Here is a 16,422-nt window from a genome sequence, read left to right as displayed (position 1 = left end):
CACGGGCACCAAATATCTATATATATGTGTCACAAATGGAAAAGTCTCAATCAAGGAAGCAACATATATCATTTACAAATGACTTAAAAAGCTTTAAAATATTTAAAAGCTATATAATAAAATACGTTGACTCTCAGAATTTTATCAGGCTCACATATATTGGGACAGAAAAAATAACACATATCATTTTAAAGTTACCAAAAAAGTATTATAAATAATAATAATTAACAACTTAAATATCTGAAAGACATTTTAAAAGGGTTAATTTTGTAATTTTATCCATATCACATAAATTATGACAAAGTGACCAGTAATGTTGGTTATTTGAAAGTTACATCAAAATATTATAAATCACAATAATTAATAACTTCAAACATTTAAAAAAAATATATGAAAATTTGGATGACTCTCCAAATTTCATTTGTGTCACATAAATTGAGACAACAAAAATAACATATATTGGGTCCATTTTAATTTATTTGTCTTATTTTTTATATTTAAAAATTGCGTAAAAATACTATAAATAATGATAATTGACAACACAAAAAATTCCACTGATTCTTGAAGTGAATCTATCGTAAAATACTATAAATCATGATAATTGACAACATAAAATATTTCAAAAATGTTGTATGTGGGTAGTCTTATTATGCCTTAAATAGCGTCAAAGAAAGTAGATGTTTGTGATAAAAAAACTTATTCCTTTATTCACGCAAATACTCGCTTCAAAAACTTGGTTATTAGCCCCAAAATATACCATTTATGTTATTGGGCCCGTGCATAGCACGGGCAACATTATCTAGTATATATATATGTATGGGGAGAAAGTTAGGTTTGCTATCCATTTCAGACTTTATTATGTAGTTATGACATTTCAATGAGGAACACCTAAATTGGGTGCACCAACATCTTCAATCAGTCTATTAAAATCTTAGACATTTGACTATATGCATCTAAATGTAGTAAAAAAAAATAAGTAGAAGAAAAATAAAAATAAAAATAAAAATAAAGAGATGAAAGGTAACCATTATGCCATCACACATAATTATAGTCAATTTTGATGAATAATTTCTAATGATTTATTTTGATTTTAGGTTAAAAAAGATGAAAACGATGTATCATGGATTCATGGCTCTATATTGATGACTTGACATGTGAATATTTATGTTTTCGCAAGTTAGAAAGTTGATATTTCAAGGATTTATTTTATTTCCAAGTTAATAAAAGTAACAATAATATAACATATTATAATTTTCTCTGATGTGTAATTCATGTTCGTACAAATAAATAATTATGATTACGATATAAGAGGTATTTAAAACATGTATTTTGACCAAGTATAGCTAATTAATTAGCATATCTACATGCCCACAAATGTCTTTGTATGCACATTATATTTGATATTAACAAGTCACAATACTGTATATTCGTACCAAGAGGTAAATGTGATTTACATAAATTTAACACAATCTAAAATTACTACTAATTTATACATTATAGTGAATTGCATTACAGAATAGGTCATACGACTTGAATTTAATTTCTTTCTTCTAATAATAAATTTCCTAATTAGTAAGGTATAATAACTCCTTATTTTTTGTGAGTAGGATGTTTGCTATTTGATCAGGGTTGATTCTTAATTAAAATTTAATACAAAAAAGAAGTAGTTGATTTTAAAATTATTAAAATCAAAAAGACAAATATAATACATTTTACTAATTTGATTGTCGTTGATTTTGCTTCGACTACTTAATTTTTAATCATATATAAATATAAAGTTTTTTATTCATTTTTTCTATTATTACTTTTTGACATTAAACAAACAATAAAAGTAACAACATTTTACTAGGCAAATGTAACATCATTTCATTAAAACAGACTCATAATTAGAATGGAAGGGTTCCTTGTGATTTGTGAATGCACTGAGAATATAATAATTTTGTACAAAGCTAAATACTACAAAACTAATGATTCATGAAACTGTCTTTCTTACGGGAGAAAAAATATAATTAAGATTACTAAATTTCATGATAATTTCAATCTACTCAAAAAAGTTACAAATGATTTAGAGTTCAAAATGAACCTATAAATAAAACTTGTAGCACCTTGTTTGAATGATTGTTGCCCGTTGTATTGTATTGCGTTGTTAGTTTAAATAAAATGTTTGTCTTGATTGTTATTTAAATTCTATTGTATCGTATCATTTAAATCAATGGTTAGGTAATGATGCAAATACTCATTTTATGTAACGATCAATTTGGTGTGATCACGTCGTTACCTTTATATCTACTTCTCATTTTGTCTTTACTTATTATTTAAATATGTAAATTATCTTTTACCCTACCTTTTCATAGTAGATGTACTTCATATCCTACTTTTTTTCTTGTAGGTTTATCATTTAAATTACAGATGTCTAACATAATATAACGACGGAAAACGATACAATCTATTCAAACATTGTATTCATTAAAATAATAGAGTACGATATAATACAATACATTATGAAACAATACATAACAACCCATCCAAACAAAGTCTAAAAGTTCCAAAAAAGCCAAATCTACTCGGACACAAATTAGACATGCTTCTATCCAGAACTAATAGCACAATAACATATCAAAATAAAAAAAATTAAGGGAAAAAACAAGATGTTTGAATTTGTTAGTTTAATTCATTTGTTTTATTAATTTTAATTTGAATCGTTTTTTAATCAAATCAGGAATGAAGGGGTGGGTAACACAAAAACATCCTCTATTTAAATTAGTTATACACATTTTGGTTGTGACTTGGTCTCTCTCTCTCTCTTGCTGTAGAAGCACAAAACACACTCCCCCTTTCTCTCTCTCTAAAAATAGTAATACACTCACATCGTTCACATCGAAAAGCTTTTTGCTTCTACTTCTGCTTCTGCTTCTTCTTCTTCTTCTTGCTCCGCCACCTCAAATCTCAAAACCCATTTCAGTTAACAATGGAAGCAATGCAATCTCTATCATTTCGTCCATCTCCACTCGATCCTCTTCGAAAAAACATGCCCCAATTCACCAATGTAAGGTCATTGGGTGCTAAAAGAGTGCCTTTTATTATATCAGCTTCTGCATCCACTGTTTCTGCTCCCAAAAGAGAGAAAGACCCAAAGAAAAGGGTTGTTATAACTGGGACGGGTCTTGTTTCTGTGTTCGGGAATGATGTCGATACTTACTATGAAAGACTTTTGGCTGGTGAAAGTGGGATTTCGCTTATTGATCGTTTTGATGCTTCTAAGTTTCCTACAAGATTTGGGGGACAAATTCGTGGGTTTACATCTGAAGGGTATATTGATGGGAAGAATGATAGGAGGCTTGATGATTGTTTAAGGTATGCCATTGTTGCTGGCAAGAAAGCTTTGGAAAATGCAGATCTTGGGGGTGATAGATTAGAAAAGGTTCGGCTTTTCTTTTCGTTCTTTTGCTATTTCGATTTGGTTATATCTGTGAAGATTTTCTGTTTTTCTTTTTTGGTATGATGAATTTGCTGGAATGGGGCTTGCATGATGTGCTTTCGGCTTGGATGTTTTGTTCATTTCGATCATTTTATTTGGAGATGTGGAGAATTTGGAGAAAATTGCTAGCTGATTGTGTTTGTTTTGGTATTTTAGCTGGTTTTATGCCATTTATTGCTTGTATTTCATATCTAGTTTCACCAAAATGCTGGAATTGGGCTTTCATGATGTCTTAGAGACCATAATTGTGTAAAAGTCTGAGTCTTGCCAGTGCATTTTGGAATACCAGAAACAATAAAAAATACTGTTCCCCACAATACAAATTTGTCATTAGTGCATTTGAAAAGTGTTGACGTGAATATTTAGCATAGCTATTTGTTCAGACTTCATTGTTTTTCTAGATTTGTTTCTTTTCTGCAGTACATGACTCCAGGTTGTTTATTTATGTTCTTCCTGCAGATTGATAAGGAGCGAGCAGGTGTTCTTGTAGGAACAGGAATGGGTGGTCTTACGGTTTTCTCAGATGGCGTCCAGAATTTAATTGAAAAGGGTCATAGGAAAATTACTCCATTTTTTATACCATATGCCATAACAAACATGGGTTCTGCTTTGCTTGGTATTGATCTAGGTTTTATGGGACCAAACTACTCAATCTCAACTGCTTGTGCTACCTCCAATTACTGTTTTTATGCTGCCGCAAATCATATTCGCAGAGGTGAAGCTGATTTGATGCTTGCTGGTGGAACTGAAGCTGCCATGATACCTATTGGTTTAGGAGGTTTTGTGGCATGCAGAGCTTTGTCTCAAAGGAATGATGATCCACAAACTGCTTCCAGACCATGGGACAAAGATAGAGATGGATTTGTTATGGGAGAGGGGGCTGGAATCTTGGTAAGCTTCCTAGTGATTCTCATATTTTGGTCATAGGAAGTGCATCTAAGCTAGTTTGAGCAAAAGTTATGTGTAGTCCAATGTAGTTTGCTTTTTCATAAGTTGATTCCAATCCCGAAGCAACTAAATATGCAATAAACTGCTATCCATGAATTGCTGGTCTTTCTTTCATTGCACGGTAGACTGCATAATTAGATTAAGCACTAGAGATTTCTGTCACTTTAATACAATCTACTCACCGGTTGGAAAGTTATTATGAAAATTGAATGACATTCTTGGCAGGTGATGGAAAGTTTGGAGCATGCAATGAAACGAGGAGCACCAATAATTGCAGAGTATTTGGGTGGTGCAGTTAATTGTGATGCTTATCACATGACTGATCCCCGAGCTGATGGTCTTGGTGTTTCTTCATGTATTCTTAGCAGCCTTGAAGATGCTGGAGTGTCACCAGAAGAGGTATTTACTTCCCTCTACAAGCAGTTGAGGTTATACTCTCATTGTCTACTCAATAGTCAAAGAGAGGGTAAAAGACATGCTGGAAAGAGCAAATCGCTCCAGATGTTTTCTGTTAAAAATTTGAAAACTTATCAAAATGTTATCTTGGGGCTACCAAACCCAAGATCCGTCATATCTCATACTTTTGCTTCTTAGAATTCTTCTGTTGTTGGGAAAAGGTTACAGTGAAGATAGTAAACTATTGACATGAAAGAGATTTCTTTTCATGTTACATGGGCCTTGTTGTAGGACATTTTTGTGTGTGTTTTGTTTTAGGCTGAATGGAAGATATTGTGCAACGAGTGAATCTTCATTCTTTAATAGTTAAAAAACAACTACTTGTGACATCATAGTCTTTTCCATGTCAATTTTATGTGCATAGACTCTCTCATCCATGTCCCGTTGTCTCTTTGAGAAAAAATGCTACCTCCCATATGAGGTTTATTCTAAATTTCAGATTCCAAGTAAAGATTACTCCCCTCTCTCTTTACTAGATAAAGACATCCTTTATTGAGAGTAAAGGAAAGGTTACTATTCAATTTTAATCATCAAAGGCGCATGTTCAAACTGCTGGCGATCAGAAAAATCTGGATTCTTTCACCATTAACCACAATGCACCTAAAATGCTTGTAGAATTCATCCTAGATACCACTCCCCCTCTCTGGAGCTTTAGTGTCTTCTTCTCAGATCTGATTTTAACAATACCAACCTTCTCACCTCGCTGTGTTACTTCTTTTCACGCAACAAGGTGAAAGTTTGCCTCCAGATATATATCCAACCCACTAATCTCTTTTGGGATCTTTGAACTGCCTGGTTTCAGTATGCACTATATTTACAAGTGGCACGGAAGGCAATCACTGATGCTACATGGTAACATTGTGGGCCAAACCATCCTTGTTCTCAACTTCTCTCACTACTGAGCCCACATTTTATTTGTTGATCTTGAGCCATGACACTGACTTTGCTTCAAAGCACAAGAGAATGCCTTAACATACAGCAATTGTCTAGAATCAGCATGATATCTGTTGATGAATTAATAGTCACACATTCACATTTCGATAGTACCCTAGAATTGTCCTTTCAGTAATCCTATTTAAGATGTTCAAGCAGAACGGCATATTGAGAATTCATATGGCCGGAAGCCACTAGTTTGGATTGACCTTCTTTTTTGTTGTTGCTGTTGTTGATGACGAAACGGCTGAAAGTGAAATTGTCTCTTTATTTTGATCATCCAGAACTTTAGAACCTAGTTTAAGTGGATACTTGAAACATTCAGCTTTTGATAATGTGTTATAGTCTTTGGTAACAGGTACAGAATGTTTTGGGTAGATTTTGCTAAAAGTTAAAGTTGGGTTTGATTACTGGATTGATCTTCCATTTTTCTTTTTAGGTTAACTACATTAATGCTCATGCAACTTCCACCATTGTTGGTGATCTAGCCGAAATAAATGCTGTCAAGAAGGTTTTCAAGACCACCTCAGGAATCAAAATGAATGCAACCAAGGTAATTCTGTCTACATTGTAATGCATCTCTTCATTTATTCGAATTTATCAGTGTATTTGGCAGTATGTTCATGTTTAAGTTTTTTCCCCATATTGTTCCAGTCTATGATAGGGCATTGCCTCGGTGCTGCTGGTGGTCTGGAAGCTATCGCAACAATTAAAGCTATTACAACCGGCTGGGTGCATCCTTCAATTAACCAATTCGTGAGTTGTTCTATATTTTCAAACTTGCATATCAAATGTCAATTGCTATGCTCATTCTTCATTTGCAAATCTCTAATTGTAATGAATATTGCAGAATCCTGAGCCTTCAGTGGAGTTTGATACTGTTCCAAACAAAAAACAGCAGCATGAAGTGAATGTTGGTAAGATAGACTTCAAATTATAGCACCATATTATATTTTCACAAATAAACATTCTCATGAATAATTGAAAAACTTCCAACATAACATCAATTTCTTACATATGCAGCAATTTCCAATTCCTTTGGTTTTGGTGGTCACAACTCTGTCGTCGCCTTTTCTGCATTCAAGCCTTAATTCAGCTCAGTTTAGCTAGAGCAAACTTCTGGAGTAATATAGGGGATTAATGTGATACACAGTGGCTGTTTCTTTCATTTCCGTGTGGGCGACTTGCTTGGCGCAGCGAGAGAGGAACAATTGTCAATTCTTTTATGTACTAATAATCTTTAGCTTGTAGTTTCATAGCAATGAACATTTTAACTTTTCACTCCTTAAATTAGCTTGGACCTTCATAGCTTGGTTAAACAACAATGCCATCAGTTTTGAATTATGCAAGAGATTTGAAAGATGATATGATCTTTTGATATTAACAACTCTCTGATGGCACCTGTTTAGTTTTCCATTTGAGTCGACAATTGGTTCGAGAACATTTATTAAACAACATACGCTTACTTTGTGTGGGTAGAAACACTGTTTTCGAAAGAAATAACTAGTTAACCTGTAAGCTGTATAAACAGCCATATTCACAACTATACTCGTTGCTACTAATTAAGACTATCAATGAAAAAAAGGGGGTTAAACTGAAAAAAAACACAACTTTGTGGACTAAAAACGTATCACCAAGTCACACAAGTGAGCTGAACCCAATTTCCTAAACTTCCCGTACCTCACCTTCTCCGTCGCCGTCGCCGTCGCCGGGCTGTCCACCAAAGGTTAGTCCCACTACAGTGCCTCCGCCATCGTCGGTTCTTTTTCTTATGCTTTTTTTTTTTTCTTTTCTATGTTCAGATTTTTTTCAAATTGTTTCCTTTATTTGTTACTTTCCGATCATGCAATGCTGTGTCTACGGTAACATAAATTTTAGTTTCCTCCATCACTGTTCCGCACTCTTTAGAAGCTTAAAAGCAAAAGTGAAGTCCCAATTTAGCTTTTAGTCACATTGTTTCAGAAACCCTGCAGATTTTACCCTAGTCATTGAAAGTTTTCCTAATCGTATTGTTTTAGGTCATTCGGTGCTTCCATTTTTTTATCTAAGTTTACTCTTATATAACTGTCATTGCCTCCGTGAAATGCCTATGCATTTTGCATTATTAACTCTCGTAACGGAAGCTGATTGAAATATGGGGAATTTGGTAGGTTGATTTTCACATGTTGCCCAAAACCTAGGGGGATATGTATATTATTCATTGCGAATTTAAGTTTTATCTACTTAACAATGTAATTTGTAAGTATAATTTGACTGGTCCTAAAAGATTTTACCCCCCTCTTTTCTTAAGTTACCAATTTGTGCTGGGTGATATGTTTTTACTTGAGCCGAGGTCTATCGGAAGCAGCCTCTCTACCTTGGATAAGGTCTAGGTGCACACTACCCTTCTTAAACCCCGCTTGTGGAATTACAAAGGGTATGTTGTTGTTGTTGTCACCCACTCATGCTGGGCATAGACACTTACCTGCAGTTGGCTTCTAAAAGCATTTGATAATTTGAAAAATTCTTTCTTTGTCGGTGGGAAACTCTATTTCACCATTCTACCTCCAATGGTTGGGTTAGCAGCGTTAGAAGAGTTTCAAATCGGTGTAAATACTCTTATTAGAGTTTTTTTCTTCTGGGGTGGGGTGGGGTGGGGTGGGGGTGGGGGGTTGTATTATCTTATTAATGACGATGTTGCAACAGCCTGATTGCTGTATTCTCGTATGAGCTGATAAAGTCTTATCTCAGAGGAGTGAACTCGTGTAGTCTCCTATGTTTGCCGGTGAGGTTTCAAGTCAATATCTGCAACTTATATGAGGGGAAGATGACTGATACTGCTAGTTAAGAACACCACGTCCAAATCCTTGTACCATTCTGCCTCTTGCAGTTCCATACCCAGTACCTTTTGCACCTTAACAGTGTTTGTGTGGATTAGAAATCTTCTCCTGATTTATAAATTTCAGTAGATGTGCACTGCATTTCTTGTGGTGTTGGCATATGAAATTCAAAACTTTTTCTTGAACTTCCATACTAGAATTGCTGTGACTGCATGGTTTCTTTGCAAGGCCTCATATTTCCCTTGATAAAGCCCACTGTGTTTTGATTTGTGACAGGTCCTTTAAAATGTATTTGAAATCTCAGTTGTCGTGGAATGTGATAATCCCTGCGGAGAACCTTGATGTTGAGGGCTTAATGCTTCAGAAGGCAATTGTTATTCGCCTCATGGATGACTTTGCTGCCAAGAAGGCCTCAAAAAATCTTGGTTACTTTATGGCTCTCACTACATTGGAGAGGATTGGGGAAGGGAAAGTTCGAGAACACACTGGTGATGTGCTTTTCCCTGTGGAATTCAGCTGTGTTACCTTCAAGATATTCCGTGGAGAGATCTTGGAAGGGGTTGTTGACAAGATCTTGAAGCATGGTGTCTTTTTGAGATGTGGCCCCACAGACAAGGTGTACCTCTCTCATCAGAAGATGGCGGATTATAAGTATGTGCCCGGAGAAAATCCAATCTTTATGAATGAGAAGATGTCAAGAATTGAGAAAGACACCGTGGTGCGTTTCATCGTGGTTGGAGCAAGGTATGTGGAGGCGGAGAAGGAATTCCAAGCAGTTGTGAGCTTGGAGGGTGATTACCTTGGACCCATCTCACAAAACTCTGTTTAGATTTCAGTTATTCGCCACGAGCTATATCTGTGTTTAGTACTATTTTGAATTGAATGTGACTTTTCTGTTGATGTTGCTGACCCTCTCTGAAATGTCTTACTCATTTGGTTGCTTATGCCCTCAAGTGGTCATGTAAATGTTACAAGGCGTAGCATGTCTTCACAGATACATTTACTTGTTATGGTGATAAACCTTTACTTAAAATACCTTTACGAAGTGTCTTGTTCTCTTGACTGATTTCTCTCTGTGTGAATTTTTTTTATGTATTAAAAATGTTCTGATTAGTAGTTCAATGATAGAAATTTTGGTGCATGGTGTTTAGTATTTGGTTAGTGGTTCTTGATTTAATGTATTGGGATTCTAATTGATATTGTTCTTTTTATTAACCAAATGTAAATCTTATGAAGTTCTGTCTGCATATGTGAATCTGCTGTATATGTTTCCTGAGGGTGTCCGATTTGTTCATGCAACATGTTTAGTGAAAGGCTACATTATAGTTCTAGATTGAATGAGCTATAGTGCTGAAAGATATAATCTGGAGAAATTCCAGTGGATAATGATAAGAGATATTAGTATTGTAAGCTCAACAAATCACAGGGTAGAGTTCAATCCTTGTAGCCACACAAAGGAGGACAATATTAAATGGGTCCCCTTATAAACATATTGATGGATTGGAGATTGGCAAGATTGCATTAATTGCTACACATGGGATCTAGATACCCAATGAGATCATAGATATAGATATCATTAGATAATTAGGACTCTTTCCCTCTTACTTACTCCCTATATATATGGTGAATTAATTCCCTTTGTAACTTCATCTCAACTTCAACAATATATCATACCATCAAACACTTACTTTTCTCTTGACATAAACCATGGCAGCTTCTACAATGGCTCTTTCTTCCCCTTCTTTTGCTGGACAGGCAGTGAAACTCTCACCCTCTGCCTCAGAAATCACTGGAAATGGAAGGATCACTATGAGAAAGGCTGTCGCCAAATCTGCCTCATCTAGCAGCCCATGGTATGGCCCTGACCGTGTTAAGTACTTGGGCCCATTCTCTGGTGAGTCCCCAAGCTACTTGACCGGTGAATTCCCTGGTGACTATGGATGGGATACCGCTGGCCTTTCAGCAGACCCTGAGACCTTTGCCAAGAACCGTGAACTTGAGGTGATCCACTGCAGATGGGCTATGCTTGGTGCTCTTGGATGTGTCTTCCCTGAGCTCTTGGCCCGTAATGGTGTCAAGTTTGGTGAGGCTGTGTGGTTCAAGGCCGGATCCCAAATTTTCAGCGAGGGTGGACTTGACTACTTGGGCAACCCAAGCTTGGTCCATGCACAGAGCATCTTGGCCATCTGGGCTTGCCAAGTTGTGCTGATGGGAGCTGTTGAGGGATACCGTATTGCTGGTGGACCTCTTGGTGAGGTTGTCGACCCACTCTACCCTGGTGGCAGCTTCGACCCATTAGGCCTTGCTGAAGACCCAGAGGCATTTGCTGAGCTCAAGGTAAAGGAGATCAAGAACGGCAGACTTGCTATGTTCTCTATGTTCGGATTCTTTGTTCAAGCCATTGTTACCGGAAAGGGTCCATTGGAGAACCTTGCAGACCACCTTGCAGACCCCGTTAACAACAACGCCTGGTCTTATGCCACAAACTTTGTCCCCGGAAAATGAAAATCTTAAACAATCTTAAAATTTGATTGTTTGATGGCCTTGTAAAGTAGTTGTGAGTTACTTGACAATAGAATGGATTTTATTTTTTTTGATATTCCAAATTTCCAATGATTGTGTAGTTCTGAGTTACATTTTCCAAAGCCATGAACGTAAAATACTGCCACTTTCATACCAAAGGGGCGAAGAAAGGAAAAATAATTGAAGATACATATGAGAATTGAGATGTGGTAACTAGAAAAACTATAAAGCTGTTATAAGCTTAAAACTTGAATTTTCAGATCAGAGGAACTTATGGAATTCAATTAATTCTCGAGAAGCAATACTCGAAATTAGTGTAAAGTACTAATGTTGAACACCATGGCGTTGTTACATGATTCCTCATTTTTCTGTCGAGAAGTGAAAGAGGAAATAAGAGGTCGTTGTTTCATTTCACTACCACAACATTGACATTTCATTGAGAAGGGAAAACCAATGTGTTTTGTAGTCTGAACATACTAAGTAATAGTTTATGAGTTTCCAGGTCCTTACATTATGTGTCCTGTGAGCAAATTCATAAATTTCTTGTAAAATCATCCTTCCTAACATCTGGTACCATCTTTAGATTAAAAGATCTTTGACAGATCCTTCCAAACAAGGCTCATAGTAATGACCAGAGCCAAAGGACATACTTGTATAGTTAGTTAGCAGAAGAGACAAGTAATGTTATACATGACACTTATTGGCAACAAATTTAATCTATATGCACTAATAATATAAAAAATATATACAATCAGTTTACTTATAAAGTAATTATAGGTAAATCCCTTGATAAACATTACTCCAATTGGTTGTCTCGTAAGACTAAGGAACTGACCTACTATCACATGTTAAAATTTACCGATACTGTAAAAACATCTTTACTACAATTAGTGAATTATATTTCTCTCAAGTCTTAACACAGCCAATATATTGTAATGCTGATGAATTCCAACATATTAAAGTATTTACTCATGATCTTCTGAACAAGCTCTTTCCAAGTCTCAGCATTGCTTTCTGTATAAAGATGCATTATTAATTTCCCAAAATTCATGAATAAAGAAGTAATAAATTTCACCTTATCCTCAAATTTTGCTAAACCATATTTCTACATTGAATGAACTATAATGGTGGTATCTTTTACCCTGCAGGTAGACAAAATGTAGAGAAATGCCAAAGTGGATAATGATAGGGATATCATATTGTAAGCTCAACAAATCACAGGGCAGAATTCGATCCTTGTGACCACATATGATAGGACATTATTGAATGTGTCCCTTCTATGAAAATTGATGGATTGGTGATTTCTAAATGTGTATTAATTTCTACACATGAGATCTTGATACCCAATGATATCATAGATATAGATATCACTAGATAAGAAGATTATTTCTCTCTAATTACCTCCTATATATTCTGAACCCCAACTAACTTCAGCTTCATCACAACCAACTTTGACATTTCAAACACTTACTTTTCTCTTGATATAAACCATGGCAGCTGCTACAATGGCTCTTTCTTCCCCTTCTTTTGCTGGACAGGCGGTGAAACTCTCACCCTCTGCCTCAGAAATCACTGGAAATGGAAGGATTACTATGAGAAAGGCTGTCGCAAAGTCTGCCCCATCTAGCAGCCCATGGTATGGACCAGACCGTGTTAAGTACTTAGGCCCATTCTCTGGTGAGTCCCCAAGCTACTTGACCGGTGAATTCCCTGGTGACTACGGCTGGGATACTGCTGGACTTTCAGCAGACCCTGAAACCTTTGCCAAGAACCGTGAACTTGAGGTGATCCACTGCAGATGGGCTATGCTTGGGGCTCTTGGATGTGTCTTCCCTGAGCTCTTGGCCCGTAACGGTGTCAAGTTTGGTGAGGCTGTATGGTTCAAAGCTGGATCCCAGATCTTCAGCGAGGGTGGACTTGACTACTTGGGCAACCCAAGCTTGGTCCATGCACAAAGCATCTTGGCCATTTGGGCTTGCCAAGTTGTGTTGATGGGAGCCGTTGAGGGATACCGTATTGCTGGTGGACCTCTTGGTGAGGTTGTCGACCCACTCTACCCAGGTGGAAGCTTTGACCCATTAGGCCTTGCTGATGATCCAGAGGCATTTGCTGAGCTCAAGGTAAAGGAGATAAAAAACGGCAGACTTGCTATGTTCTCTATGTTCGGATTCTTTGTTCAAGCTATTGTTACCGGAAAGGGTCCATTGGAAAACCTTGCGGACCACCTTGCAGATCCAGTTAACAACAATGCCTGGGCCTTCGCCACAAACTTTGTTCCCGGAAAATGAATATCATAAAACGTTCTCAAAGAATATGATGATTGTTTGATGGCCTTGTAAAGTTGTAATTGTGAGTTTACTAGACAATAGAATGGATTTTTCTTATATTCCAATTATAGTGTAGTCTATAATTTTACTTTCCAATGGCATGAATGAAAATACCGTCAGTTTCATATCAAAGGGGAAAAAAGATGACAGCGAAAACAAAAACCCAAGCTACATTTGGGATGTGGTAAAAGCTTAAAACTTGAATATAGAGACCACCAGAGGAACTTATGGAATGCAATCACTTCTCTAAGGGTGAGACTTAGTTTTGTAAGGCTTACATCTTAAGAGTCGGACGGTACGCCCTAAGCATGCCAACATCTAATGCTTGGGATCCCTTCACAGATCTTATGTATTATTTTTAATATATAGAAATAAGAAGATTGAGAGAGTAACTCAAGTAACAAATTGTCGTATCTGTACTATTGATAGCATTATGAGGGTGATTATAATATGTAACATTTTAAAAAAAAATACATAGTGAAATTTTACTTTTCACATATCATTGATCATTATGTTTTTGTCATGTCTCAATATTATCATATTTTATTTGGCTATTTGAAAGTAATTTTATTTTTATTAATGACGGAGTAATGTTTTTATCATAATACTACTAAGTTTTGTTGTTTATTTTCTTTTAGGGGTAAATTGTATAGTAGGATAATAATATATTTTTAGAAATAATGATTCTTTTCTTATTAATTAAAAAGTTAAGATATTAGATTATTTATACTTGTATAATCATGTTAAGTTTTATTTTCTATGAGTTTCCTTAATCATGTTTGTAATTATTTTAAACTATTGATGTATTTTTATAATTTTGTGTTATTATATTATCATACTATAATGTAAATTAAAAATTTAAAAAGATCCATAGAGCTTATGCCCCATGTCTGGAGACGTACACCTCACCCTATGCTAAGTAAAACGCCCCGCTTCACGTCCCCACCTTTTAAAACACTGCTCATTACGCTCATGTTTTCAATTTTTTTTAATCATTCTAATAAATTTATAAAAATAATTATATGAAACACACACAACACACGTATCCAAACACACACAGGTATCCAGATACTAGTTTAAACTAAAAAAATGAAAGAAAGCAAACAAATGTAGACTGAGGTAGTAGCTTTTAACTTGAAAGAAAGCAAACAGGACTTGAAAAATTTCTGTGTATGTTGATCGATCCAATTTACAATTCTTGATCCTATATTTATATACAAAAGAGGAAATAAAAGGAACCTTCTATTCTAACTGCTATGCCAGATGTACAAGATTAATTGGCTTAATCTATAACAAACTTTATTCCTTTTCTATGTATGTATGTTGCATATTTCAGCCATATGCATATCTATTGTCTATTGGGCCATTTATACGAAATGGTCTGATGACTTCTTTTATCTGAGGTGGGATTTTAGCTAGCCCAATGTTAAAACAATTCTTCAGCCCAGAGTGTACCACCCTTTTGTCCTTTTCAGACCAGATGAAGGGATTAGACTTTTCCGATGAGATCAAAGCCAAACATGAAGCTCTTGTCTGCTTGTTTGTCTTTTCTCCCTTTGATGTCTCCTTTCCTTGTTTATCATCAATAATTCCAACATCCCCCCGCAAGATGGAGGGGAGCTGAGTGAGACCCATCTTGGGAAGAAGAGAGCGATGGAGAGGACCAGAGAGAGATTTGGTGAGAAGGTCAGCCAGTTGTGCTTTTGACGGAACAAAGGAGAGTGAGATGAGCCCAGATAAGTACTGTTGGCGAACAAAATGGCAATCGAGATCAACATGTTTGGTCCGTTCATGAAAGACCGAATTTCGGACGATATGGATAGCTGCCTGACTATCGGAGTGAACTGGGACTGGAAGGTCAGGAGGAACGGATAGATCAGAGAGTAAGCGCACCAACCAGGTCAACTCGGCAACAAGGCGCCGCATAGATCGATACTCCGCCTCAGCGGAAGAGAGGGAAACAGAGGCCTATTTCTTAGATTTCCAAGAAATGGATGAACCGCCCAAATTGATAAAAAAACCCACTGATCGACCTCCTTGTATCCCGACAGGACGCCCAGTCGGCATCACAAAAAGCTTGGAGGGAAAATGAAGATGAAAGAGACATGAACAAACCTTGAATAGGGCAATGCTGCAGGTAACTCACCACTCTCAAAGCAGCATCATAATGTGACAGGCACGACTTTTACATAAACTGACTGAGAATCAAAACGGAATGAGACAAATCGGGACGGGTATGAGTCAAATAGTTAAAGTTTGCCGATGAGATGTCTGTATAGTGTAGGATTTGTCATGAAATCCCCTGAATCTGCAAGTAATTTGACAGATGGATCCAAAGGAGAAGAAACAGGTGGAAGATGAGCTACATCAAACTCCTGTAGAAGCTCCAAGGTATATTTCCTTTGACTGATGATAATACCATGTGGTTCCATTAAGATTTCCAGGCCTAAAAAATAGTGTAAAAGACCAAGGTCCTTGATCTTAAATTCTGAGTGAAGAAATAACTTAAGAGCAGAGATTTCTTGGTGATCATCACCCGTAATAAGGATGTCGTCCACATAGACGGCAATAATAGTAGTAAGAGAACCTGTCCTCTTGAAGAATAAAGAATAGTCATTGAGGGAGGCAGTGAAACCCTTAAAAGTGAGAGCTCCGGCAAGTTTGGCATACCACTGCCGAGAAGCCTGTTTAAGACCATAGAGAGACTTGCGAAGTTTGCAAACCATATTAGGTTGAGGAGGAACCAAACCTGTAGGAAATTTCATATAAACCTCCTCTTGTAAATCACCTTGAAGAAATGCATTATTGACATCAAATTGAAAAATGTCCCAAGATTTCTTGGCTGCAATAGCCAACAAACATCTAATAGTGGTCATCTTAACAACAGGGGAGAAGGTTTCAGTGAAATCAATCCCATGTTGTTGTATGTCACCTCTCA

The 16,422-nt window shown here is 36.3% G+C and overlaps 4 protein-coding genes across 4 annotated transcripts; all 4 read left to right on the top strand.

Annotated features, from left to right (window-relative positions):
- Positions 1-2,777: 2,777 nt before the first annotated feature.
- Positions 2,778-7,199, top strand: LOC102590505 (3-oxoacyl-[acyl-carrier-protein] synthase I, chloroplastic). The gene is made up of 7 exons (XM_006365501.2): positions 2,778-3,421; positions 3,938-4,369; positions 4,652-4,825; positions 6,255-6,368; positions 6,470-6,571; positions 6,666-6,732; positions 6,839-7,199. The coding sequence occupies exons 1-7, from the start codon at positions 2,969-2,971 to the stop codon at positions 6,904-6,906; spliced, it is 1,410 nt and encodes a 469-aa protein (XP_006365563.1). The 5' UTR covers positions 2,778-2,968; the 3' UTR covers positions 6,907-7,199.
- A 220-nt stretch (positions 7,200-7,419) lies between these two features.
- LOC102590183 (DNA-directed RNA polymerase V subunit 7-like) lies at positions 7,420-9,696 on the top strand. Its single transcript, XM_006365500.2, has 2 exons — positions 7,420-7,541; positions 8,911-9,696. Exon 2 carries the CDS (start codon positions 8,921-8,923, stop codon positions 9,461-9,463), a length of 543 nt encoding a protein of 180 aa, XP_006365562.1. The 5' UTR covers positions 7,420-7,541; positions 8,911-8,920; the 3' UTR covers positions 9,464-9,696.
- Positions 9,697-10,267: 571 nt separating this feature from the next.
- LOC102589865 (chlorophyll a-b binding protein 1B, chloroplastic-like) lies at positions 10,268-11,234 on the top strand. The gene has a single exon (XM_006365499.2). The coding sequence runs from the start codon at positions 10,342-10,344 to the stop codon at positions 11,137-11,139; it is 798 nt and encodes a 265-aa protein (XP_006365561.1). The 5' UTR covers positions 10,268-10,341; the 3' UTR covers positions 11,140-11,234.
- A 1,348-nt stretch (positions 11,235-12,582) lies between these two features.
- LOC102589532 (chlorophyll a-b binding protein 1C, chloroplastic-like) lies at positions 12,583-13,552 on the top strand. The gene has a single exon (XM_006365498.2). It carries the CDS (start codon positions 12,648-12,650, stop codon positions 13,443-13,445), a length of 798 nt encoding a protein of 265 aa, XP_006365560.1. The 5' UTR covers positions 12,583-12,647; the 3' UTR covers positions 13,446-13,552.
- Positions 13,553-16,422: the final 2,870 nt, after the last annotated feature.

Source organism: Solanum tuberosum, unplaced genomic scaffold, assembly GCF_000226075.1.
Source record: "Solanum tuberosum cultivar DM 1-3 516 R44 unplaced genomic scaffold, SolTub_3.0 scf00552, whole genome shotgun sequence".
Taxonomy (NCBI): Eukaryota; Viridiplantae; Streptophyta; class Magnoliopsida; order Solanales; family Solanaceae; genus Solanum; species Solanum tuberosum.
The sequence above is the reverse complement of the archived record's forward strand: the minus strand, read 5'-3'. Positions and strand labels throughout refer to the sequence as shown.